We start from the raw sequence: 25,860 nt of genomic DNA, 5'->3' as shown, positions 1-25,860 counted from the left end.
ATCAGGTATGAAGAGAAAGGCAAAAATATGTATAGATCTTGTCAAAACCAGACTTCCCTGGTGGCTCAGATGGTAAAGAATCTGCCTGCCATGCGGGAGATTTATTTCCTTATACTAATTGTTTTGAACACTAATTTGTTACGGGCTACAGTTGGAGACAGAAAGTGGAGGTGATGGTCTTAGGTAGAGGTGGGCAAATGATGGCCTGTGGGCCAAATCCAGCTCTCCACCTGTTTTTGTAAACGTTTTATGGGAACTAAGCCACACCTGGTTTACATGCTGTCAGCATCTGCTTTCACAGTATGACATCAGAGTTGAGCAATTATGAAAAAGACTGTATGGTCCACAAAGCCTAAAATATTTACTGTTTCAGTATTTACCTTTGCAGGAAAGGGTTGTTGACCCCTGGACTAGAGCAGTCTTGTCCACTGGAACTTTCTGCAGCCTTTGTGGAAGTGTTCTCACTGTATCCATACTGTTCAGTGTGGTAGCTGAGTTATGGCTTGTGAGGCTGATGACTGAACTTTTAATTTAACTTCATTTTATTTTACATTTAAAATTAAACAGCCACCTGTGGCTAAAGATGACAAGATTGGGCAGAGTGGGCCTAGAGATCTGAAGACAGGAGGTTCCAGAATGTTGCTGTTGAAGTCTCTCAGTCACGTGCGACTCTTTTGCGGCCCCATGGACTGTAGCACTCCAGCCTCCTCTGTCCTTGGGACTCCCCAGGCAGAAATACTGGAGTGGGGTTGCCATTCCCTTCTCTAGGGGATCTTCCTGACCCGGGATATAACCTGCGTCTCCTGCATTGGCAAGCAGATTCTTTAACACTGAGCCACCTGGAAAACCTGTTTACAGAATAGCTCATTGTTTTATGTTGAATGTGGTGGAATGGAAGCTTACATAACTCTTGTGATGACAGGTAGATGGTTGGACATCATGTATACCTACAGACTTATATATATATATATATATATATATATATATATTTTTTTTTTTTTTTAATTTGCCCTGATTTCAACTATTTCACACCCATTGTTTTTCCTTTGCAGTGAGGAGGAGCTCCCATATCACAATGCAGCTATGGAACGGGTAAGTCCAGTTCTGTGTTCATTTTTTGTTACCGAGGAATTACATTCCTCAGAGGAAGAAAAGTTGCCACTTTTGTGATTGAGGGTGCCTTTATTACCTGTCAGTGCTGCTGTCAGCATTAAAATTTGACCTTCTGAATATCACTGTAAGAAAATAGTTAAATTAATGGTGAAACAACTTTAGATTTTATGGAACTTGTGTAGGTACTTGGAAGAAAGGAGGGGTGGCCCTTAGCAGAGCCTGCACGTGGATGGTGGTTATCCATCAAGGCCGCCTCGGGACGTGGGCCTGGTGAGAGCACATGCTCAGGAGCCCAGACCCCTATGCTGTAACGCTGCCTGGGCACCTCTCTGGCACCACATGGCTCCTACAGCTCTGGTCCAGACCAGCCGCCCTTTGCAACACAGCTGTGTCACGAGGTTTCCTCCGCATCTCCCACAGATGACTGCAAAAAGAGTTTGCTGTAGTCAAATAAGTATGTTTGCATTTTAAAGACTTAAGTCTTATATATAGTAAACCTGGCGGGCTTTGGTAACTGAGTGGTTCCCCTTTCTCATCGCACTTGGCTGGGGCCTGGCTCCACAGCTGGGTGTGCTGACATTTAGGGATTGATCATTCGGGGTCCCTTGGAGTCCCCCTCCCCGCCTCCCATTTTCTCATCTACCAAAAAGATGAACTGTAAGGATTCATGAATGGAGAGGGAGACTGTTGATCAGGGACACTAGTCTGTTTGTTTATGTTTGATGGGTAAACGAGGCTGAGTTTCACAAAATGGAGGTAAAATTGGTGCTGGAATTTGAAAAGCATTTTAGGGAATCTAAAATCAAAATCTTTTGAAAATTAATACTGTAGTATAACGTTGGATAAAATTGCTATTTTACATACGCCATGTAGAGAACCATGTAGGTATTTCCTGAGGTTGAATTCTCCAGTGACTTCCTGATTCTCTTTGTGTCATAACCTTGATGTTTGGCCAAAGGAATTTCTTTTAATAAAGCTGTATTACTGCTTAGCAACAATGTGTCAAGCAGGGGCCTAGAATCAAGGCAGTAGCCTGGAATATCAGGAAAACATGACATGGTTTCTGTTTCTGTAATGCTAGCTGGAGGCAGGCCAGGGAGACAGTTGAGGGACATAACCGTGGCTTTCAGGAACTGGTATTCATGTCATGTGAGGGCAGTGCTGCTGGAGAGAAGGCTGGTCCCTGCGGCCCTGGGTTGCTGGAGAGGGAAGTGATGGTGCAGCACTTTCTACCAGCTCCACTCCTGGGGAGCTTGTACCGCCCCGCCTGCCCATGGACACACAGGGTGGTTCCACCCTCTGGCCATCCTCTCTGTTAGTGCCCTGGCTTGGCTTATCCTTGGACCCCCTGGATCCCATCACTGTTAGGTCCTCAACCCCCTCTCTTCCCGCCACAGGTCAGGACCTCCCCTGTCCTGCCTCTTCTGAGCTAACCTTCCTGCCCTGCCCGGTGTGGCTCTGTACAACTGGGGACGACTCCCAGCCAGGATGAATGGCTTTACTTTGCATCCAGGATCTCAAACCTCAGCTGCACGTTTATGCTGCCTGGACTCCATGCCATGCCTTCCTGGTGAATTTCTGCTCCCAGTTTAGCTAGTGCTCTTTCCTCTTCCCTCTCAAGCCCCCAGTGCCTCCTCCTCCAGCCTTGCTTGGCTGATGTGCTTGCTTGTGCTTCTCATTTCTCATCCCTGTACTGTCGCCCCAGGTCATCAGTTCCCAGCTCCCTCCCACACCGTGATGTGGTTGGTTGACCTCTCACTCTTTCTTTTTTTATTATTATTATTAATTTATTTATTTTAATTGGTGGCTAATTACAGTATTGTAGTGGTTTTTGCCATACATAGACATGAATCAGCCATGGGTTTACATGTGTCCCCCATCTTGAACCCCGCTCCCACCTTTCCCCCCATCCCCTCTTTCAGGGTTGTCCTAGTGTACCAGGACAACTAGTGTTGAGTGCCCTGTTTCATGCATTGAACATGGACTGGTGATCTGTTTCTCATACGGTAATATACATGTTTCAATGCTATTCTCTCAAATCATCCCACCCTCACCTTCTCCCACAGAGTCCAAAAGTCTGTTCTTTACATCTGTGTCTCTTTTGCTGTCTCGCAGATAGGGTCATTGTTACCATCTTTCTAAATTCCGTATATATGTGTTAATATACTGTATTGGTGTTTTTCTTTCTGACTTACTTCACTCTGTATAATAGGCTCCAGTTTCATCCACCTCATTAGAACTGATTCAAATGTGTTCTTTTTATAGCTGAGTAATATTCCATTGTGTATATGTACCACAGCTTTCTTATCCATTTGTCTGCCAGTGGACATCTAGGTTGCTTCCATGTCCTAGCTATAGTAAACAGTGCTGCGATGAACATTGGGGTACACATGTCTCTTTCAATTCTGGTTTCCTTGGTGTGTATGCCCAGCAGTGGGATTGCTGGATCGTATGGCAGTTTTATTTCCAGCTTTTTAAGGAATCTCCACACTGTTCTCCATAGTGGCTGTACTAGTTTGCATTCCCACCAACAGTGTAAGAGGGTTCCCTTATCTCCACACCCTCTCCAGCATTTATTGTTTGTAGACTTTTTGATAGCAGCCATTCTGACCAGTGTGAGATGGTACCTCATTGTGGTTTTGATTTGCATTCTCTGATCATGATGTTGAGCATCTTTTCATGTGTTTGTTAGCCATCTGTATGTCGTCTTTGGAGAAATGTCTGTTTAGTTCTTTGGCCCGTTTTTTGATTGGGTTGTTTATTTTTCTGGTATTGAGCTGCATGAGCTGCTTGTATATTTTTGAGATTCTTTGTCAGTTGCTTCATTTGCTCATATTTCTTCCATTCAGAAGGCTGTCTTTTAATCTTGCTTATAGTTTCCTTCATTGTGCAAAAGTTTTTTAAGTTTAATTAGGTCCCATTTGTGTAGTTTTGCTTTTATTTCTATTACTCTGGGAGGTGGGTATAGACCCTGCTGTGATTTATGTTAGAGAATGTTTTGCTTGTGTTTTCCTCTAGGAGTTTTATAGTTTCTGGTCTTACGTTTAGATCTTTAATCCATTTTGAGTTTATTTTTGTGGTGTTAGAAAGTGTTCTAGTTTCATTCTTTTACAGGTGGTTGACCAGTTTTCCCAGCACCACTTGTTAAAGAGATTGTCTTTTCTCCATTGTATAGTCTTGCCTCCTTTGTCAAAGATAAGGTGTCCATAGGTGCATGGGTTTATCTCTGGGTTTTCTGTTGTTGTATCAGTACGATACTGTCTTGATGACTGTAGCTTTGTAGTGTAAAGTCAGGCAGGTTGATTCCTCTGGTTCCATTCTTCTTTCTCAAGATTGCTTTGGCTATTTGAGGTTTTTTGTATTTCCATACAAATTATGAAATTATTTGTTCTGTTTCTGTGAAAAATACCATTGGTAGCTTGATAGGGATTGCATTGAATCTATAGATTGCTTTGAGTAGTATACTCATTTTCATTATATTGATTTTTCCGATCCATGAACATGGTATATTTCTCCATCTATTTCTGTCATCTTTGATTTGTTTCATCAGTGTTTTATAGTTTTCTATGTATAGGTCTTTTGTTTCTTTAAGTAGATTTATTCCTAAGTATTTTAGTCTTTTTATTGCAGTGGTGAATGGAATTGTTTCCTTAATTTCTCTGTTTTCTTATTGTTAGTTTATAGGAATGCAAGGGATTTCTATGTGTTAATTTTATATCCTGCAACTTTACTATATTCATTGATTAGCTTTAGTAATTTTCTGGTGGTGTCTGTAGGGTTTTCTGTGTAGAGGATCATGTCACCTGCAGTGAGAGTTTTACTTCTTTTTCAATCTGGATTCCTTTTCTTTCTTTTTCTGCTCTGATTGCTGTGGCTAAAACTTCCAAAACTAGGTTGAATAGTAGTGGTGAGAGTGGGCACCCTTGTCTTGTTCCTAACTTTAAGGGAAATGCTTTCAATTTTTTGCCATTGAGGATAATGTTTGCTGTGGGTTTATCTTTTATGGCTTTTATTGTGTTGAGGTATATTCCTTCTATGCCTGCTTTTTGGAGGGTTTCTATCATAAATGGATGTTGAATTTTGTCAAAGGCTTTCTCTGCATCTATTGAGATAATCATATGGTTTATTACATTGATTGATTTGCAAGTATTGAAGAATCCTTGAATCCCTGGGATAAAGCCCACTTGGTCATGATGTATGATCTTTTTAATATGTTGTTGGATTCTGTTTATTAGAATTTTGTTGAGGATTTTTGCGTCTATGTTCATCAGTGATATTGGCCTGTAGTTTTCTTTTTTTGTGGTATCTTTGTCTGGTTTTGGTATTAGGGTGGTGGTGGCCTCACAGATTGAGTTTGGAAGTTTACCTTCCTCTCCAATTTTCTGGAAGAGTTTGAGTAGGATAGGTGTTAACTCTTCCCTAAATTTTTGGTAGAATTCAGCTGTGAAGCCATCTGGTCCTGGGCTTTTGTTTGTTGGAAGATTTTTGATTACAGTTTCGATTTCCATGCTTGTGAGGGGTCTGTTAAGATTTTCTATTTCTTTGTGGTTCAGTTTTGGAAAGTTATACTTTTCTAAGAATTCATCCATTTCTTCCAGGTTGTCCACTTTATTGTCATATGGTTGCTGATAGTAGTCTCTGGTGATTCTTTGTATTTCTGTGTTGTCTGTTGTGATTTCTCCATTTTCATTTCTAATTTTGTTGATTTGATTCTTCTCCCTTTTTTGGTTGATGAGTCTGGATAATGGTTTTTCTATTTTATTTATTTTCTCAAAGAACCAGCTTTTAGCGTTGTTGATTTTTACTATAGTCTCCTTTGTTTCTTTTTCATTTACTCCTGCCCTAATTTTTATGATTTCTTTTCTTCTACTAACCCTGGGGTTCTTCATTTCTTCTTTTTCTAGTTGCTTTAGGTGTAAAGTTAGGTTATTTATCTGATTTTTCTCTTGTTTCTTGAGGTAAGCTTGTATTGTCTTGTCCTTCAGAATCCCTTCTTCTTTCCTCACTGGCCGCTCTTTCTTGGTTTCCTCTGCTTGTTCCTTCTCATCTTCATCTTTATTCTTTCTACTATGCCCCGGGGCTCAGGCCTGGAACCTCTCTCTCCTCAAGTACATCTGTGAGCAAGCTTCCTGTCTCAGCCAGTGGCAGCTCCACCCATCCAATTTGCTGTCTAAAATCTCCCGAGTTGTCTTTGATGTCCTCTTTCACCCCACGCCTCCTCTGTTAGCTCAGGCTCGCCGTGAATTCAGTCTGGCGCCTTCTCAGCATCTCCTCTTGTGCCACCTGGTTCACTGGAGCCTCTTCAGAGCTTCCAGCTCCCTGCTTCTGCCAGTGCGCCGCCCCTCCTCCCCACAGGCTGTCTGCTCACTGGAAGAGTAGGCGGGATCATGTCAGTTCTGAGGGGAACGTAATGCCGACCCCCATCTTATCCACAGTAAAAGGGCAGGTCGTCAGAACAGCCTCAGAGCTTCGCGCCTGGTTTCTGTCTCCCCCCTCCTCCTGTCTCCTGCTCTCCTGCAGGCCTCCTCAGTGCCCCCTGACTTGCCTGGCAGGTCCCTCGACAGCCCCCCAACCCCCGAGAACTACAAGACTGGGGGCCCCTCCCCCACGCAAGCCAGCCACCCGCTCCACCTTTACTTCTCTCTTAGCACTAACGCTGTCCAAGTCACTCAACATTTCACTTACATCTGTACTTAGTCTGTTTCCACACTGGGATGTAACCTCTCTGAAGGGGGTTTCCTCTGCTCTGTTCACTGTTGCAGCCACAGAACCCAGAGCAGGGCACGTAGCGTGTGCTCAATAAATGGCAGCTGAGTGAATGACCGGCTGAACATAAGGATGTGTCCTGTCATGAAACACGGAGTTAAAGGCTGGTGGAGCTTGTCCTTTCCAATGTGACAGCGTGCTTTATTTGAAAAATTAGAAAAGAGTTGGAACGTGTCTTTCAACAAAATATGTCCGTATTTGGGAGAATAAAAATCTGGCGACCCATTACAATACTGACTTTTCTCTCCAGAGCCTCCTCTCTTCCCCTTTCAAAATGATTTCCTGGTCCAAAAAATTCAGACATATGGGAATCAGAAGTATAGATGATTCAAAAAATGTGACAGTGAACTAAAGAAATAAGAGACAAAACGTTGTAGAGGATACATGTTTGAGGGAGGTTGTTTGTTCTTAAATTTTTTTAAAGAGATTTGCCTGTACCTAAAAGACCTCTTTACCCAATGGAATTCAAGTTACAATTAATGGATGTTCAAAGAGTTTAATATACTAGGAAACCACTAAGCAATGACATGCATACCTTAACAGTTTAACACAAGACAGTTTTATATTCCCTGTCAATCTGTCTCTGGGAGAGGGAGTTCTGAGGCTGCTGACTGAGATTCTGTTCTACCCTCATCCATAAACTGAGCTCACATTGTGTGTGACCTGCCTTTCACAGCTTTGGTTTCTTCAAAGTGGGATGAGAACTCTAGACACATGAAAAGCAGTCTGAGGCTGGAAACTTTTTAGTTTATCCGGATTTCCCCCAATTTTTCTGGTTTCATCTTAGTGCATGTGTTCTTCAGTGACTGCCTAGCCCAAATGTTCCAGGTCTGCCATTTCTAGGAGACTCATAAAAATTTCTGCATATATTGCTGCATTGAATAAACCAGTGGAAATGATAGCCTTGTGGAAGCTGCAAGTGTTTATTAGTCTTCACAGAGCATCCACCTGCAGTGTGAACTTCCTGCTTGCCATTTGAAAAGACTTGTACACTGATGCATAGTGAACTCAAGTCTCAGGGCTTTAGTTCCAGCTTTGTGGTGGTGGGTGTTTGGTTTTGTTTTAACATAGGCAATTCTCTGTTGAAAATAGGGGTAGTAGAAATCAGGCCTTCATAAGAGGATTGGTGTTGGTATTTGCAGAGTGCTTTGGATTCCCCCAAACAGACACATTAACAAATAAACAAACACACTTATTATATTTGCTCTGCAGAGAACAGTATTAATAATGGATTATATTGTTTCTTTGAGCTTATTGATGCTTTTAATAAGGAGGAAAGTATATGTAAAACTATGAATTTTCCTGGATTCAGCTATTCATTTTTGCAGTGTGATATTTTGCATAGCTTAATGGAACATTGGAGCCTATTCAGATTTTTAAAATTATATCTTAATTTTATGTGCTGTGAAATCTTACTCAAAATACATGACTTTTCAATGTCATTCTTCTGTCAAAATACGTGTCTACCTCTTGCACTCCTTATCCTCTCCTGACCTCTGCTGGTGAGGTCAAGGAGTGTGTGGCGTGGCCCAACTGTCTTCAGTCACATATCCTAATATTCAAAAAACATTGGAAGACTTGAACTTAATTAAAGTTCTAAGATTTCTTATTGTAGAAGAGAAGACTGTTTAATATTCATCCATGTATCGTGTATGTGGTTAGCCTTTACTGTCTAGGTTATTGATCATGTTAGGAGGAGTGTTGGACCCAATACAGGGTTACTGCATACTGGGTGGGTGACACAGCAGTTGTTGCTGCTGCTGCTGAGTCACTTCAGTCGTGTCCAACTCTGTGACCCCATAGATGGCAGCCCACCAGGCTCCCCCATCCCTGGGATTCTCCAGGCAAGAACACTGGAGTGGGTTGCCATTTCCCTCTCCAATGCATGAAAGTGAAAAGTGAAAGGGAAGTCGCTCAGTCATGTCTGACTCTTAGTGACCCCCTGGACTGCAGCCCACCAGGCTCTTCCATCCATGGGATTTTCCAGGCAAGAGTACTGGAGTGGGGTGCCACTGCCTTCTCTGGCAGCAGTTGTTAAGTACTTCCTATTCAGCTGGTCCTGCATGGGCTTAAAGTATAGTCTCAGATCACTAGAGACTGAGGCAACAAAGAAGATATTGGTCCCATTTTTAATCCTTAAACTCTGCTTGCCCCAATGTGAGGGGCCAGTCTTGATTCAGAGGGGATGCCAGTTTAAGATAATCAGGTATTAAACTGCAAGCTTCAAATGGAAGTTTTTCCTTTTGATAATATGTTGTCCTGACATTCTCAGGGGAGTAGAATTTTCTTGTGCTGGGGTCTCCTGTGTGATTTTAAAAACTGCAATGATGAGCACATCTAGTAGCCATTCCCCCTGAAAAAGTACCCCTGTTTCTTTAAAGAAATGGATGATCTAGGTCTAGGATAGAAAAAGTATAAAGTGAACCTGAATTAATTTGTGCCAGATTGGGCATGTCTAAAGGATCCACTTGAAGAGGGGAAATCTACAACCAGGTAAGAGGGAGTCCAACCAAATTTGGGACGACTTGAGCCTCAAAAGGAATAATGATGATAATAATGGGTTATAACACAATGAATGAATAAAATAGTTCTTTATACCATCAGTTCAGTTCAGTTGCTTAGTCGTGTCTGACTCTTTGTGACCCCATGGACTGCAGCACACCAGGCCTCCCTGTCCATCACCAACCCCCAGAGTTTACTCAAACTTCTGTCCATTGAGTCAGTGATGCCATCCAACCATCTCATCCTCTGTTGTCCCCTTCTCTTCCTGCCTTCAATCTTTCCCAGCGTCAGGGTCTTTTCAGATGAGTCAGTTCTTCACATCAGTTGGCCAAAGTACTGGAATTTCAGCTTCAACATCAGTCCTTCCAATGAATATTCAGGACTGATTTATTTCCTTTAGGATGGAGTGGTTGGATCTCCTTGCAGTCCAAGGGACTCTTAAGAGTCTTCTTCAATACCACAGTTCAAAAGCATCGATTCTGTGGCACTCAGCTTTCTTTATGGTCCAACTCTCACAGCCATATATGACTTCTGGAAAATCCATAGCCTTGACTAGACTATCTTTACTCCATAGTGATATTAAAAATTGGGTGGGACTCAGGAGGGAAAACGTTCTAATAGAAAAATATCAGTAATATAGAAAGAATGAGAGGGGGAAAAAAACCCCACAAAAATGGTTAAAAAAAAATTTACCACACACACATGAAAAACGTAAAAAACCATTTTACCACCATCAGAATTGATTCAGGCAGAAATTATAGAGGATGAGAAGACCACTGAGTAGAGTTGTTAAGGAGCAGGATGTCCACAGTATCTTAAAGTGTACCACCCAGATTACATGTTAGTTACAAAAGGGAGTGTCTCTGTTAACAGAGAAGTTGGGCAAATACCACTTAACCAAGGCATCAGCAGTTACATCACAGATAATGGTGCAGATCAGCACGAGCTGTCAGTGGGTGCCGTAAGGACACAAAATCTGTTATGTAGTATTCCCACCAAAATCTCAGGGAAACGATCAGACAAAGTCAGATAGTGCAGACTAGACCCTTCAAAAATCAACATCATGAAAGACAAAGGCCAGGAGACTGTTCTAGAGTGAAGGGAACTAAAGAGATGTCTTCTCTCCACCCCACCTAAGAAAAAACAGCTTTACAGACATTTTTGAGACTAGTGGGGAGTTTGGTATATGGATGGTTTATTATGAAATAATGAACCAATTTTAAATTTCTTGAAGGAGTCTGATAAGTGGTGCTATGATTATGTAGGATAATGTGTCTTATTCTTAGGTAAATATTTGGAGTGTTCATGATGTCTGTGATTTTCTAATAGATCAGCCCCCCAATAAAAAAGCACCCCAATATAAATAGATTAAATCTGGCAAAATGTTAGTAATTGATGGATTTTGCTGAAGCATATATAAGTATATGGTGCATTGGTCTTCCAACTTTCTGCAGGTTTGAAATGTTTCAGTAAAAATTAGAGAAAGTAAGATGTCGATGTATAAAGTCAACAGAGCTATTTACTAGCAGTTTTGTACAGATTCCTAACAGGCATGAAAATACATTGTGTGTTGGGAATGACAGATAGTTCAAGATGACCAGGTCATCAAAGCAGCAGAAAACTAGAAGGTGAGTTTGTGTCATCCTGTGTTAGAGCCATCTGTGTAGACAGTTGAACTTCATTTGTAGATAATGGGTAGCCCTTGAAGGATTTTTTAAACTGGGGCTCACATGAAAGGTCACAGCAGTGTGGAGGCTGGCTTGCAGCCACTCCGGGCTGCCTGTGCGCTCTTGCCCTTGTCTGGGCCCTTGTCTAGGGATGAGCACTGCCCCAGTCCCGCCCCGGGACAGGCAGAGGAAGTGATGGAAGCAGGAGATACGGGCGGGGCCGGTGAGTGCGGTTTGGGTCTAGCAGGAAGGTAGATGGAGACTGCAGAGCTAAGCTTGTAGGCTGATTGCCTCAGTGGCTGGTGGCACTGTCAGTCTACAGCAGGGAGGGAAGGGTGGTAGCACTGTGGTTAGGGAGTCCTTTCGGGTGCGTGGAGTTTGACCTGGCTGCTGAACTTCTAGGTGCGGTTCTCCCTTGCTGCTCTTGTTCTGGTGTCTTGGTGTCAGTGAGTCCGTGGCAAGCCTGCTTTTCTAGAGCATTTAAGTTCATACTTGTCACGTGTATTTTCAGAATAGATTCTGGAGTTGATAAGCTGTAGCATCTTTGCTGATAAAGTATATTTTATCCGCTTATTACAGATTCATGAGTGCATTCAAATCTGGTATAGTTGATCTGACAGTGTTACAGAGTTAACACTTAAGCCCGATGGAATACCAATGTATAATTTTATACTGGTGTATAATTTTAAAACCTTACAGCCTGGGAGCTTTACCCAAAATTTTTCCTTTTTTTTGCTGTAGGGGAAAGAAAAGCATACTTAATAGTTCTTAAAATTGTGCATATGTGTTTTATGTTTGCATGTAAGAATGTGAAGCATTTAAAATAATCTCTCTGTATATATGAGTGTTAGAATACAAAAATGTGCCTTTTTAAAAAAAGGATAGCTGTTTCTTAAAGAGAGTTACTGACAATTTAATAGTCATAAAAAGGAAAGATAGCAGGAGGCCTGCTAGACCTCAGCAGGGCTTTTCCTGGCAAAGGATATGTTACCATGCTCTTGGCTTGGCTTGAATTATTTGGTGCTTTCCTGTTGGTGGAGAAAGGGACTGAGCTTTGAGGAAGTCGGAGGAGGAAGTGCAGAACAGTAAAGTGACTGAATAGCTCCTTAGATCCGTCTTAATTTTTCACAGTTGGCCTTCTCTGAAGTCACATTCAGCAGAAACATTAATTAGATTTCAGTGCCCTGCTGAGGTTTAAAATTAAACATATTTCTGGAACCATCTGTAGCATTTTATTACTAATAATATAATGAAGAATATGCTTAATCTTTTGAAAAATGAGAAGCATAGCAGAGTATCTTTTGCTCACAAGTGATCATCTTTGGTTATGAAAAATCCATCAAAATTTTTAGAAGAGCAAAGAAGTAATTAAAAAGTTTTAAGGATATAATCCTCCCCCCCACCCCCCCGCAAAAAAAAAAATTGCGTCAAAGTATTCTGATTGGTGATGGACAGGGAGGCCTGGTGTGCTGCGATTCATGGGGTCGCAAAGAGTCGGACGCGACTGAACCGAACCGATTCTGATTGGTGAGAATCTTTTCAAATTCAGGATTTCTTTGGGATTTTATGCTTCTTTTGCATCTAAAAATGTTGATGGTGGGCCTGTGCCATCTGCCTGTTTGGGGCTGGATTTGTCCAAGAGCAGAGATTCCCGCAAGGAGAGCCAGGTGGAGGCAAGGGCCTAGGACAGGGCGGCCCAGCGCACAGGTCCTGGGGCCAGACAGCCTGGCTTTGACCTGACCGGAGGGGAACGTGGAGAAGTCGGTTGGCTCCTGTGGGCCTCTGTCTCCTTATTTGTGAAGTGAGGAGAGCTATGCCTGCCTCATAGGGGTGTCATGAGCATACAGTTTTGAGCATAAAACGTCCCTTCAGAACTGTTCTTTCCCGTGTGGTCCTTTGTTTCCTTCACTCTTTAGATGCGCTTAATACACTTACAGAGGCCTTCAGGGAAGAACATGCTGCCATTGAGGAGAATTAACAAAACCGCAGCAGCTCACTTGCTCCTAGGAATTCTGTTGTTTTGTTCTCACAAAAGCGTGATCACTAGGTATGGGCCCTGCAGCTCTTTTCCAGGCCGTGAGAGGCCACAGGCACCTTGGCCTTCGTGGAGGGAGGTATCGCTGGGGGAAGGAGGTCAGGTGCACAGCAGCGGGTGGCCGCCTGGAGAGAGACTCGCTTCCCGGGTCGCGGCCCACCCACATGTGCTTTCTGATGGGCTGTACACTCAGGTCTTTTTCTGAATGTACCAATCAGGTAAGTCACTCTACCACCATGAGAGTTAATAAGAGATTGGAGGGCAGGCTGGAGGACTTAGGAAAAAATCCCTTCTCCTGGAATCCAGAGTGAGGGAGAAGCTTTTTCTCTGCCATCTCCCCCCTTCCCTTATCGCCCTCCACCCCGTTCCCAGCTTTGCCCAGAATCTTAATTTAGTGACAGTCGAGACCTCCGACTATGTGTTCAGCCTCAGCTCGGGGAAGCGTCCTTTTTTAGCCCCTGTGGTGCCACATTGTCTGAGAAGTGTATCTGTCCGCGCTTCTCGGAATTTTGCACTTGATAAAAACCCTAACAGTCTTCCAGCTCTGCACTCAGGCGCACCTTCTTTGCCGTCCTGGGTGGGTGGCATTGCTCCCTCCACAGGATTTGAGTCGCCCTCTCTGCCTGTAGGCCCAGCACTGGGTGTTCCGTGTCAGGCGCCCTTGAGCAGATGGTGAACTTTCCCAAGGGCAGCAACAGTTACTTTGTACAGTTTTCACTAGCATAATGCTAGTTATGTAATGATCTCCCAATAATATCCAGTTCTCCTTTACAAAAACCACCTTTGTCACTGAAAGAATTAAAATGCCACAATTCAGTAAAATGTTAAAGAAGAGGATGGAATTTTGAAGTTGTGTTAAAGATATTTCAAAATATTTTAAAATTTCCTTTTGGCTTAACTTTGTAAAATACCAAGTGCTTAGTCACCAAGTCATGTCCAATTCTTTGCGACCCCATGGACTGTATGTAGCCCGCCAGGCTCCTCTGTCCACAGGGATTCTCCAGGCAAGAATACTGGAGTGGGTTGCCATACCCTTCTCCAGGGATAATACGCAGAGTTAGATTAATTTGAAATGTTAGAAAATCTGAGTGACTCCTTTCTCTTTACCTTTCTCTCCTGTGTGTTTTAACTTAAGCTGCTGCTGCTGCTAAGTCACTTTAGGTGTGTCCTACTCTGTGTGACCCCATAGACGGCAGCCCATCAGGCTCTGCCGTCCCTGGAATTCCGAGAGTACTATTGATACAGCAGTAATCAAGTGTCCAACTATTTTTTAAAAAGTTAAGATACTTGCTGTCCAATGTTGCATAACTTTTTTTGTAGCTTTTTCAGCAGCATTTTCCTTGAAATTTTTTGGTAATTTGTAAGTAAAAGAAGTCTGAAACAAACAATAACAATGAATTTCAATTTTATTTTTAGCAAAAGCACCTGGAAATTGAAAGAACTACTAAATGGTTGAAAATGCTAAAAGGATGGGAAAAATACAAGAACACTGAAAAGGTAATTAAAATATTACTTCCTTATGAAGTGGATTTTCCTAGTAAAATTTCCTCTCTCATGATAAGAATATTACATGCATATTCTTAAAAAATTTTTTTAATTTTAATTTAATTGCATGAATGAAGTCAAAGTCACTCAGTTGTGTCCAACTCTTTGCAATCCCATGGACTATACAGTCCCTGGAAATCTCCAGGCCAGAATACTGGAGCAGGTAGCCTTTCCCTTCTCTAGGGTATCTTCCCAACCCAGGGACTGAACCCAGGTCTCCCACATCGCAGGCGGATTCTTTACCAGCTGAACCACAAGGGAAGCCCAAGAATACTGGAGTGGGTAGCCTCTCCCTTCCCCAGGGGATCTTCTCAATCCAGGGATCAAAGCCAGGTCTCCTGCATTGCAGGCGAATTCTTTACCAGCTGAACCACAGGGAAGCCCAAGAATACCAGAGTAGGTATCCTATCTATTCTCACAAAGGATCTTCCCAACCCAAGAATCAAACCAGGGTCTCCTGCATTGTAAGCGGATTTTTTACCAGCTGAGTTATCTGGAAAGCTCCTGAGTGGAATGCCTTGAATTAGGACTCTCTGTGCTGTCACAGAATACCCAGTTTAGACTGGTTGCAGGAATTGAGAGGACATGGTGGGCAGCCCAGAGGTTGGCAGGCTTTCAGGGGTGACAGAATTCGGCTGCTTAGTTAACATTGCTGCTTGTGATTTCGTTTCTTTCCATCTCCTTCTGCCTGCTGTGATGTCAGCCTGCTGAACGTGGCTTCCCTTTGGGGTCAGGATTATTGCAGTCACTCTAGGTTTGGTATCCATCTGTCTTCCTGCTCAGAAGGAGAGAAGTTTTGTTTCGAAAAGTGTTTGTGAACAGGAGCATGTCCTGTCCTAAAGCATCTAGCCGATCTCCCTCCTAAATCATTTTGCTCGGCATTGAGTATAGGTTGTTCTAAATCAGGTTTGTTTTTTTTTAATGCATACATCTATTAATATTCCTACTAATCTCATCAGAAAAGTTTTTCAATATTGTTAAGCTGTGAAGTTCCTAGTAGTTGAAGTTTTCCAAAATTCTAACTTTTGCTTGAAAGGGCAAAAGTTATCAGTGGCAAAAATACTGTTAGGTATTTTCCTTAAGGGCTTCCCAGGTGGTTCAGTGGTAAAGAATCTGCCTGCCAATGCCAGAGACTTGAGTTTGTTCCCTGGATTGGGAAAATCCCTTGGAGAAGGAAGTGGTAACCCACTCCAATATTCTTGCCTGGGAGATCCCTTGGAAAGAGGAGCCTGGTGGGCTACAGTCCATGGGGTCACAAACAAGTTGGACATGACTTAGAGACTAAACAATGACAACAAATTTTCCTTCAAGTAACAGGCTTACTTCCTTTATATATTTTACTTCATTTATTTTTGAGCAACTGTCTGCTAAACATCCAAGTCTAACAAACCATGGTTTGTTAGTCAGTCATTTTTTCAGATTAGTGTCCTTGTCAAAAGCAGTTGGTTCAGATTGCAGTTCAGTTTCATAAATGCTCTTACTTGAGGCTGGCACTGTGCTCTGTGTGTCCTACCTCATGACCCAGGATATTAATAAGATGTGTCTTCAGGATTGAGATTGAGTGAAATCAATAGTTTCCACTGCTTCATCAAGGGCATTGAAGTGCACTGACCCCTGTTTTAAGCTGTAATCAAAGAACACAGTGAGTGCCCGCACAGAGCTTCTCCTGCCTTGGCTTGTGGCGAGGTGCCAGGAGCTTCAGCTTTGATGAGGGGCCATGAACTAAGGTTCTTCTGCGCCCAGTGCCAAAGTCAGCGCAGGGAAAGAGGCCAGTAATGTTTTAGTATCATTAAGAAAACAGTTTGCATGGCCCATGCCTTGAGAACTGCTGACAACTAAGCCTCTGTTTCCTCATCTTTGAAATGGAGATAATAATACCCATTTCAAAGAGATGAAGATTTCATGATTTTATGCAGGTAAGCCATTAGGCATTGCACCTCACATGTAGTAAGCATTCACTACCAGTTTTTTGAAGGGAGGTTAGATAATTAAAAAAACATTTTTTTAAGAGAAAAAAGAAATCTTCCATAATCCTACAACAAAACTGAGTTAACTGTTATGATTTTTGTCTGTTTCCTAACATTTTTTTTTCTATGCAATATATGTACATTTTCCTATTTACATAGATATAAATTGTTGTGTGTCAGCTTTGCCAACAGGAATTCCAGGGAGCATCAGTTCCTTGGGTTCTAACAGATATTTTTACATGGAAGCAGTGTTGCCTACTGATTAAACAATAAACTATCCCAGGTTCAAACCCCAGCTCTGCCACGTTACTAGCTGTGTGACTTGGGGGAAGGTATTTAACCTTTTTTCTGCCTTAGTTTGCTTGTCTGTAAAATGAGGGTAATCACAATACTTCCTTCACCAAGTTGTTTTGACGATTAAATAAGATAATATGCAAAGCACCTGACACTTAATATGTGGTCAGTAAGTGTTGCTTATTATTCATGAGAGAGAGGCTCTTCGGTTAAGTCATGTTGGGAAAATTAAAACTGAACAAAGGTAAGCAGATTTCTTTACTACAGGATTTTCAGCATCTTTAGTATGTGGTAGAAATTTTTTAAAGGGACATTAAATTCTGTGACATTTATACAGCCTTGAAAATCTTTTTGTCATGGGGTATCTCCCAGGAATAACATCACTTTTCTTTTGGAGCATCCTAAATATCCCCATTTAAATTCCATTAGACCGTTACTGTTTTATTTTCATCAGGAGTAAGTTCATTTCTGGGTTACTAATTTTATGTTTCAAGAAGAATCCTTTCCGAGTAGAATATTGGTCATGATCTCTGCTCTGGTTTAACACTCTGCTTCTCAGACTGACCTAAAGCTGACAAGTCCTTCACCTGATGTCTTTGTGGAAAGATCTTTCAAGTACTAATTACAGAATCTCTCATGATGCATTGTACCTACGCTTTAATCTCAGCTTCAGTCCAATAAAATACTTGTAGAATTATATGACTTTATGTCCTTCTCTAGTATACATATGTCTGTGAAAGTATGTAAGCCTTTGTTAAAATGAGCATTCTCCTCAGCTGTTATCCTGACAGCAGCTCTGCTAATGTACTTCTCAGTGAGAGAGATTTTAATGGAGCTTTCTTTCATGCATCATTTTAAAGCACTTTCTCACAACTATAATGAATGCTAGAATTATTTGATGATATATATGGTCCAACTGGTATGAGGCAGAATGCACCTTCTAAAAGAATTGCTGCTCTCAGTTTGTACCCAGTCTTAGATTACATTGAAGTTAAAAAATAGTGTATATTTTTCTTCTCTTCCAAAGGAAAGTATGTGTTTTCTCTCAACAGAATCCTTACTTATGTGGTAGTAGTACAAAGAAATATCTAAAAATATCTTGAAATAAAAATATATAGGTCTGATAGAGAATATTTGTATTTTTAGAATATAAGCTTTAATGAAAAAAATTGCCATTAAGGTTGCCTGTGTTTTCACAATGACTGCCCCCTATGTATAGTCACACTGCATTTTTAAAATATAATCTATTAAATGAAAAGATGAAGTTATCTCTGCTGGCAGAGACCATTCTGATTTAACTAGTTGTGATATTATTGTGTCTGGGCTCTGTCATAACAGTGTTCCTACAATGGAGATATATATATGTGTGTGTGTATTGGAGAAGGAAATGGCAATCCACTCCAGTGTTCTTGCCTGGAGAATCCCAGGGACGAGGGAGCCTGGTGGGCTGCCGTCTATGGGGTCACATAGAGTTGGACACGACTGAAGTGACTTAGCAGTATGTATGTATGTATGTATGTGTATATATATATATATATATATATATATATGTATGGTGTTTTGTTTTGTTTTGTCAAATAACTGAATGGACCTTTGTTGGTCAGGTAACTGACAGACTTGTATTAGCCAACATTTGATTCAACTGATAGGAAAATGGAGACATGATGTATAGAAATAAATTTCTCAAGGCTGTTTTTAACGATAAGCAAGAGATGGTATGTCCAGATGCCAGGGCTTGCTTATTGTCTGTTTGCTTAGAAGTCCCTTTTGGTGTGTATCAGTTAAAGACCAAAAGGAAATAGAATGTGCTTGTTAAGAAGCATAGGGCCTCATGGATGGTTTAAAACTCTCAGATCCAGACTCGGGAGACTTGTGCCTATTTGGAGTCAGTAATTTATATATAATTGTTGAATACAGAATTGAACAAAAGCAATAAGTAATGTCTAAAATCTTTGTGAGTGATGCAGTCTAAGAAATGCATGTGGTTCTTATTTTACTCATGGAAAAACATCTGTCTAATGGACAAGCAAGTATGTCCATCAAAGGTGATCTCTTTACTTGCCATCATTGCTTACAGTTTAACATCTTTACTGTGGAAATTCAGGAGAGAATTTGAAGTCGCTTTTAGTGGATTATATTCCTTTAAAAAGTTAAGTTTATTATAAATTTGAAATGAATATAGATGATAAACTTTCTCTGGAAAATCTTAAAGTCACTTAAAAAAAAACCACACACACTCAGTTTGCAGTTAATGGTGCTAAGTGTTTAGCGCATGGGAAATGCTGAAGCAGAATGGAATTGACACACAGCCTTTCTGTACATATTCTTCCAGTTACGTCTACCGCTTGACTTAATGCTTCAGTGTTCCTAGTCACTGCCGAAATTTCAAATTTGAGACCGTACTCTGTTTATACCGAAGGGACAAAACTGAAATTATGTATGTGATTATCTAATTGAGTCAACCTCACAGTATGCACTGTTTCACAGGAAAAGTCATTCTACAGTGTTAATTATTTAAATTCACAGTTTCTTAAAGCTACATCATGATTTAGTAAAGGCTTCATTTTTAAAAATCTAAGTAGTGTAATTGTAGAAGTTGAAGCTCTGCTTATTAGTTCATAGCTCATCAGCATTTTGGTTATTAGTTCTAATATCTTATTTTCTCAGCCATGCTATCGAAATATTATTTTGTTCGTAATGGTAACTGTGTACTTATTTTTACCTTGTTCCTGAAGTTTCTGCCATGATTTGTTTCATCACTTCCTTTTAAGTTTTAAAGTTTCCTTATGTACAACTTTGTAGTGAGCATAATAAATGTTATTTTGAATATGTGATTAGCTTTAAAGAAAAAGGTGAATCACAAGAAGTTGGAGAGGTATGCTGAGTCTTAAGATTCTTAGAGTGATAGCAGTGTCAAGTACCCAAAGAGTTATACATAGTTTCATTCAGAAGTGGTGCTCCTTGATGGAAGTTTATCACTATTTTTGTCTGGTCAGATAGGATCAGTGTCATTAGGAAAAGAACCAAAGTTTTCCTGAAGGAACTCTCCACAGAGTTGAGAAGAGAGGGAAAGAGGGAGTGTGTGTGTGTTGGGACAGGGGAGGGGGGAGATGAATAAAGACTGGGGGCCACAATGAGTTGTGAGATAGAAGGTTCTGGAGAGACTCCATGAAGACACTGTGACACAAGAGAACCATTTTGTTATTCTGAGCCTTCTAGATGTATGAGAGAAAGAAGGGAGGTGTGTAACTAGGTAGGCACATCAGCGGGGAACGTGTCAGACGCTCACAATTTCAGAAGGCGCCGACTGTGCTCCCGTGTGTCCGAAGACACACCTTTGCAGTGAATGAAAACGCTAATGTATGGACGTACTTGACATCTTCTTACTGGTTTGTTCTGTCCTTTCTGTGTATATGTCCCTGTTCAGATCTAAAGAGGAGAGGTGAAAGGATCCAAGAGAGTTAAATTTTATCAGTTACCAGGAATCCTTTGAAAAGAGTAACAGAAATGATTTAAGGGACTAGTCTGAGCTTTGTGTTTGTAACTTTCAATTTATGTTTCTTTCCATAAGTTTCATAGGAGAATTTACAAAGGAATCCCACTCCAGCTCAGAGGTGAAGTCTGGGCACTGCTCCTGGAGATCCCAAAAATGAAGGAAGAGACCAGAGACCTGTATAGTGTGAGTACTGAGAGCCAGCCTGGCATTTTGAAACCATCAGTCACGGTTGGGGCACATTCGTAAGGAAAATTAACACCTGGTTGCAGCTATTCATTTGCAATGCAATATTAGTAGTAGATTTACAGTGTCACTTTTAGAGGTTTTAGGAAAATATTAGCAGAATTCAGTTTATCCAGCAGCTGCGTGTGTATGACTGACGGTTTTCTTCTTTCTCCCAAGATTGTTACGGCGTTTCTAGGTTTTATTATTCGTTAATAAAAGTGATCAGCAAGACTTGGACATTGGCCAGTGCATTAAATTTACCTCCTTGTCATCTCAGCTATAGCCTTTCTAAAACCTAAAATTTATATTAACCTTGGGAAGGAATAAGAAATGTATATCTAAAAATAAATGTTCCTCTGAAAGTATACATAAATAGAATAAGTTAGAATAACTGAAATGAAGAAAACTTATAATTTAAACCCAGTATTAATTAGAAAAGGAACTTCAGAACGCTCTTTTGATACCTTCCTGTTTATGTATAAGTAAAATTTCATCAAAAATAAGGTACCCATGGTGCATGGGTTTATTTCTGGGCTTTCTATCTTGTTCCATCGGTCTATGTTTCTGTTTTTGTGCCAGTACCATACTGTCTTGATGACTCTAGCTTTCTGGTGTAATCTGAAGTCAGGAAGGTTGAGTCCTCCAGCTCCATTCTTCTTTCTCAAGACTGCTTTGGCTATTTGATGTCTTTTGTGTTTCCATATGAATTGTGAATTTTTTTGTTCTAGTTCTGTGAAAAATACCATTGGTAATTTGATAGGGATTGCATTAAATCTGTAGATTGCATTTGGTAGTATAGTCATTTTCGCAGTATTGATTCTTCCTACCCAGGAACATGGAATATCTCTCCATCTGTTTATGTTGTTTCTGATTTCTTTCATTAGTGTCTTATAATTTTCTGTGTACAGTTCTTTTGTCTCCTTAGGCAAGTTTATCCCTAGATATTCTTTTTGTTGCAGTGGTGAATGGGATTGATTCCTTAATTTCTGTTTCTGATTTTTCGTTGTTAGTATATAGAAATGCAAATGATTTCTGTATATTGATCTTGATTCCTGCAACTTTGCTATATTCACTGATTAGCTCTAGTAATTTTCTGATACTATCTTTAGGGTTTTCTATGTACCGTATCATGTCATCTGCAAACAGTGAGAGCTTTACTTATTTTCTGATCTAGATTCCTTTTCTTTCTTTTTCTTCTCTGATTGCTGTAGCTAGGACATCCAGAATGATGTTGAATAATAGTGGCAAAAGGGCATATATGTATACTTACGGCTGATTCATGTTGAGGTTTGACAGAAAACAGCAAAATTCTGTAAAGCAATATCCTTCAATAAAATATAAATTTAAAAAATTTTTTCATCAAGATGTAAAGTTATAAATATTGGTTAATTTAAGCAGTTACTTTTTAAAAAAATTAGACTTTTTAAATTAATTGTTTGGACCCTCCACAGATTATGAATTTCTGTCTTGGGATTTTAGAGTTTCAAATTATTTTAAATGGTTGATTAGATATTGATTTGGCCGGAAAATTTGTTTGGGTTTTTTGTAAGATGTTATGGAAATTCAATGAGAATAAAACTACTTTTCCTTCATCTACTAAGATTTTTCTCAAACAGTGATAATGGTGGCTCCTGAGCCGGTGCTCTTACCTACTGTTTCTCCCATTCTTTTAACTGTATCTCACTGTTATCTGTCTCTCTGGGGTCTTGTGATCTGTGTCACAGATGGCAGGGGTCTGGCCACAGTGGTCAACAACCTCACCTGAAGCCTTAGCAAGGCTGAAGAGTGTTGTCGGCCAGACCCACAATGAGGTGGCTAGTTTTTCATCCAGGTGCTTTCCACTATACTTCTGCCCTCAGGTTTATAGGCTCATTGGATCCTATTTCTTTTAAGTAAGTATTTATTCTTTATTATTGTGACATTCATGGACTCAGTCTCAGATTACGCGGGAAGTTGCTTACCTCCTTTTGTTAAGATAAATATGCTTAATTTCCTGTATTCTGCCCTTAGCTTGTCACCTTTCTGGGACATAAGTAATCTTTCTATTCTGTTATTTTTTTACCTGTTTAACTGGGCTTTGCTTCTGTCATGAGGTCTTTTTTGTGTTAAGTTTTCTTGTCCTCTAGAATAATTCATATTATAGATGTGTTTGGGTGTTTTTCTCCCTTTCAACTAAATTGTATTTTAAAGCATATTTTATCATGTCTCGTCAAGCCTTTCCTTTCTGGGGAAGAGGAGGATGAGAAACGGAGGGCCAGTGGGCTGGAGAGGGCAGAGACACATGGAGGAAAATGCGGGGGAATGGATGCCCTGAACTTGGGGCAGAGCAGCCTTTCCCTCCACTTGACTCCCAGAACATTAGCAGTTGGGCACTTGTCCTCCTGAGGGGGGATCAGAAGCATGTTTCCCTAGGAATCCGACCAGCCCAAGAAAATAACCCCCAAACTCCTAACTGCAGGGGAGGCCCAGTGAAAGCAGCTGGACCACTCTCCAGTGAGGACAGTTGTGAAGCCCGTCTGCACCCATAACTTTCCATCAGCTTTCTTGTGTCTTCTTTCAAATACAAGCAGACAGTGAGGAGAGGAGCTAGGAGCTAGCATGGAAAATAGGAACAAGTGGAAAAAGCAACTGATGAGAAACAGACCATAGAGCAAGAAAAAAACAGAAGAGCTATTGCTGATGTCTTCAGAGGGATAAAAAGAGATATTGCATCCATAAAACAAGTATAGGATGCTATAAGAGGAACATTCGAGAACAACAGAGCCTATGAATATAAAAGATGATAATAGAAATGAAAAATTCTAGAGGAGGGTTTGAAAATGACAAGTGAAGAAGTTTCCCAGAAAATAGATTGTGAAGTCAAAACTCAACTCAATGAGTTTTTAAGATTGAAAAGATCCATCAAATGCCCAAACCTGTGGTTAAAAATAGATCCAGACCAAACACAGAAATTGCAAGTTTCAGAACTTAGAGATAGAAGTTCCTTTCTTACAAAGAAGAAGGAATTAGAATGGCAACACTGGAACCCAGCAGACAGTGAAGGTGGTGCCTTTTGAGCAAAAATATTTTCTCACTTAGAATTCTAAAGTAGTCAAAGAGCTAAGAAAGAAGGTAGGCTGAACAGACACTCAGAGCATCAAAAAGTTGATCTTCCACACGTCTTTTCACAAAATCTACTGGAGGCCGAGCTCCTCAGAACAAGGAAATAAACCAAGAAAGATGTGAGATGCGGGAGCCAGGAGACCTAAGCAAAGCAAGGCCTAGCAGGTGTCTGTGAAGGGGAACCCCTGAGAAGCCCCACTGAGCAGCTGGTCTGAAGGCCCGAGGAGCCGGGTCTGCGGGGAGTAGAAAACAGGAGGTGCCAGAGGCTGACAGCAGCCTGAAGTGAACCTGGGTCGAATTAGCAACACTGCATAGAAAACAAGCCCGTTGAGAACCGGGAGGCCGGGCAGTGATAAGCCCCAAGGCAAACCAGAACGCTCTGTTGGAAAGAAGAAAGGAATCGCCGTGAACTGCCTGGCTTGCCTGGGAAGAGTCTTAGCAACGCAAACTCCAGACATTTTCCATCCAAATGAAAATCTAGCTGTCCTGAGAGGATGGGAGGGGAGGAGGCCAGGCAGGGCAGTGGTGTGTGGACAGAGGGAGGCCCTTCACTGTGCATCTTGTTATATTGTTTTTATTTTTGAACCATAGAAATGGCTTTCCTAAATCTAAAAAGTTTTTTCATGAGAATTATTTTCCTGTTTGTCATAGACTTTTTGACATTTGATTTCCATTAAAATGTGCTTTCTTCTCTTTTTTCCTCCAGAAATTAAAACACAGAGCACGGGGTTGTTCGCCTGATATCAGACAGATAGACCTTGATGTCAACCGCACATTTAGGGACCATATCATGTTCAGAGACAGATATGGTGTGAAGTAAGTAAAGTTTAATACTATAAACTATGAATAGCATTTACAAATAGTCTTTATCAACTTGAAATGTGAGTGTTTGGAATATCTTATATAGGTGATGATTTTGCTTCCACCTCTGAGGGTTTAAATTTTGGTAGATCCTTTGGTCCATATCATGTAAACTTTAGGATATAAGTTAGCTTAAATTTTTAATCTTTGACATATCTGTGCTATATTATTTGCTATAAAGTCATTTTATGATCTAGAAGTTCTTAAATATATGGTAGATACTCTTATTAAAAATCTCAGAAGAGAAATGAGAGATTTTGTTACTTTTTGAGAACCATGTCAGTAATAAATGCATTCTTAGACCCTTGATTCCATGCATGGGTGAAACTAAAAAATGGGAAATGAGTGAATAAAACGACAGTGACTGTTTAGGAATGAAATGTACAGTTTTGCTGTCCTCCGTATCAGTTAAGGTTCAGCCAGAGAAATAGAAACCAGTAAGAGATGTAAACTGAGGGATTTGCTGTGAGGAATTGGGTTCCAGTGTGCCGGAACTGACTAGCAAGTTCAAGGTCCATAGTGCAGATGTCAGGAAGGGCCTCAGGAGCTCTTACGACCTTTTGACCGATTGCACCAGGGCTTCCCAGATTATGGAGGGTAATCTCCCCGACTTCAAGTCAACTGATTGTGTTTTGGTTACGTTTACAAAAGACCTGCTTCACAGCCGCACCTCCATTAGAGTTTGCATAGCTGGGGATTGCAGCCCCTCCAAGTGCACAGAAGAAGCTCACTATCAACAGACCACACTCATCAACTGAATTTTTGAATAAAGACAATAAAGTTGTACTTCCTTATAATATTCTGAACTTCCACAACTATCAAAATATGCCAACCCCCTCCCGACAGAATGATGCTGAGTCCTTGGGGATATGTACTGTTTTTGCTTTGATATGTATAACCTAAATGCTGTGATATAAAGTCAGCTATTATGAAACATCTTATGGTAGATGGGGACATAGGGAAAAGAGATGGAACAAAGCACATTAAAGATATATATGTATATCCACAAACATATTGATACCAAAATAAGGAAAAAATACTCATAACAGATGTAGTCATCATCTCCGTGACTGGGCATGTGGTCGCTGCTGGTCATAACTAACCTTCCACTTCCCATCCCATGTACCCTTTGCCCTCAGCAGGTACTTTGGCTGCTGGGGGCCCTAAAGCTTTATTCCTGAAGCGTCTACCATTAGCAGTCCTGCCTGAATTTGATTGTGGTGGTGTTCCGTGGACTTGAATCACTGGGTTTGGTTATACTCTAGAGGCACCTTCAGTATTCTCTGT

General features: G+C 40.9%; 1 protein-coding gene across 3 annotated transcripts in view; it reads left to right on the top strand.

Moving 5' to 3' along the window:
* The window catches only part of USP6NL (USP6 N-terminal like), a 198,353-nt gene that overhangs the window by 153,597 nt on the left and 18,896 nt on the right, over positions 1-25,860 (top strand). For all 3 annotated transcript variants that reach the window (XM_018057001.1, XM_018056999.1, XM_018057000.1), the window contains exons 5-8: positions 1,053-1,092; positions 14,500-14,580; positions 20,461-20,568; positions 24,419-24,528. In XM_018057001.1, the coding sequence (XP_017912490.1) occupies positions 1,053-1,092; positions 14,500-14,580; positions 20,461-20,568; positions 24,419-24,528 (339 nt within the window). The remainder of the gene's footprint in view (positions 1-1,052; positions 1,093-14,499; positions 14,581-20,460; positions 20,569-24,418; positions 24,529-25,860) is intronic.

Source organism: Capra hircus, chromosome 13 (assembly GCF_001704415.2).
Source record: "Capra hircus breed San Clemente chromosome 13, ASM170441v1, whole genome shotgun sequence".
NCBI lineage: Eukaryota > Metazoa > Chordata > Mammalia > Artiodactyla > Bovidae > Capra > Capra hircus.
This window is presented reverse-complemented; position numbering and strand designations above follow the sequence as displayed.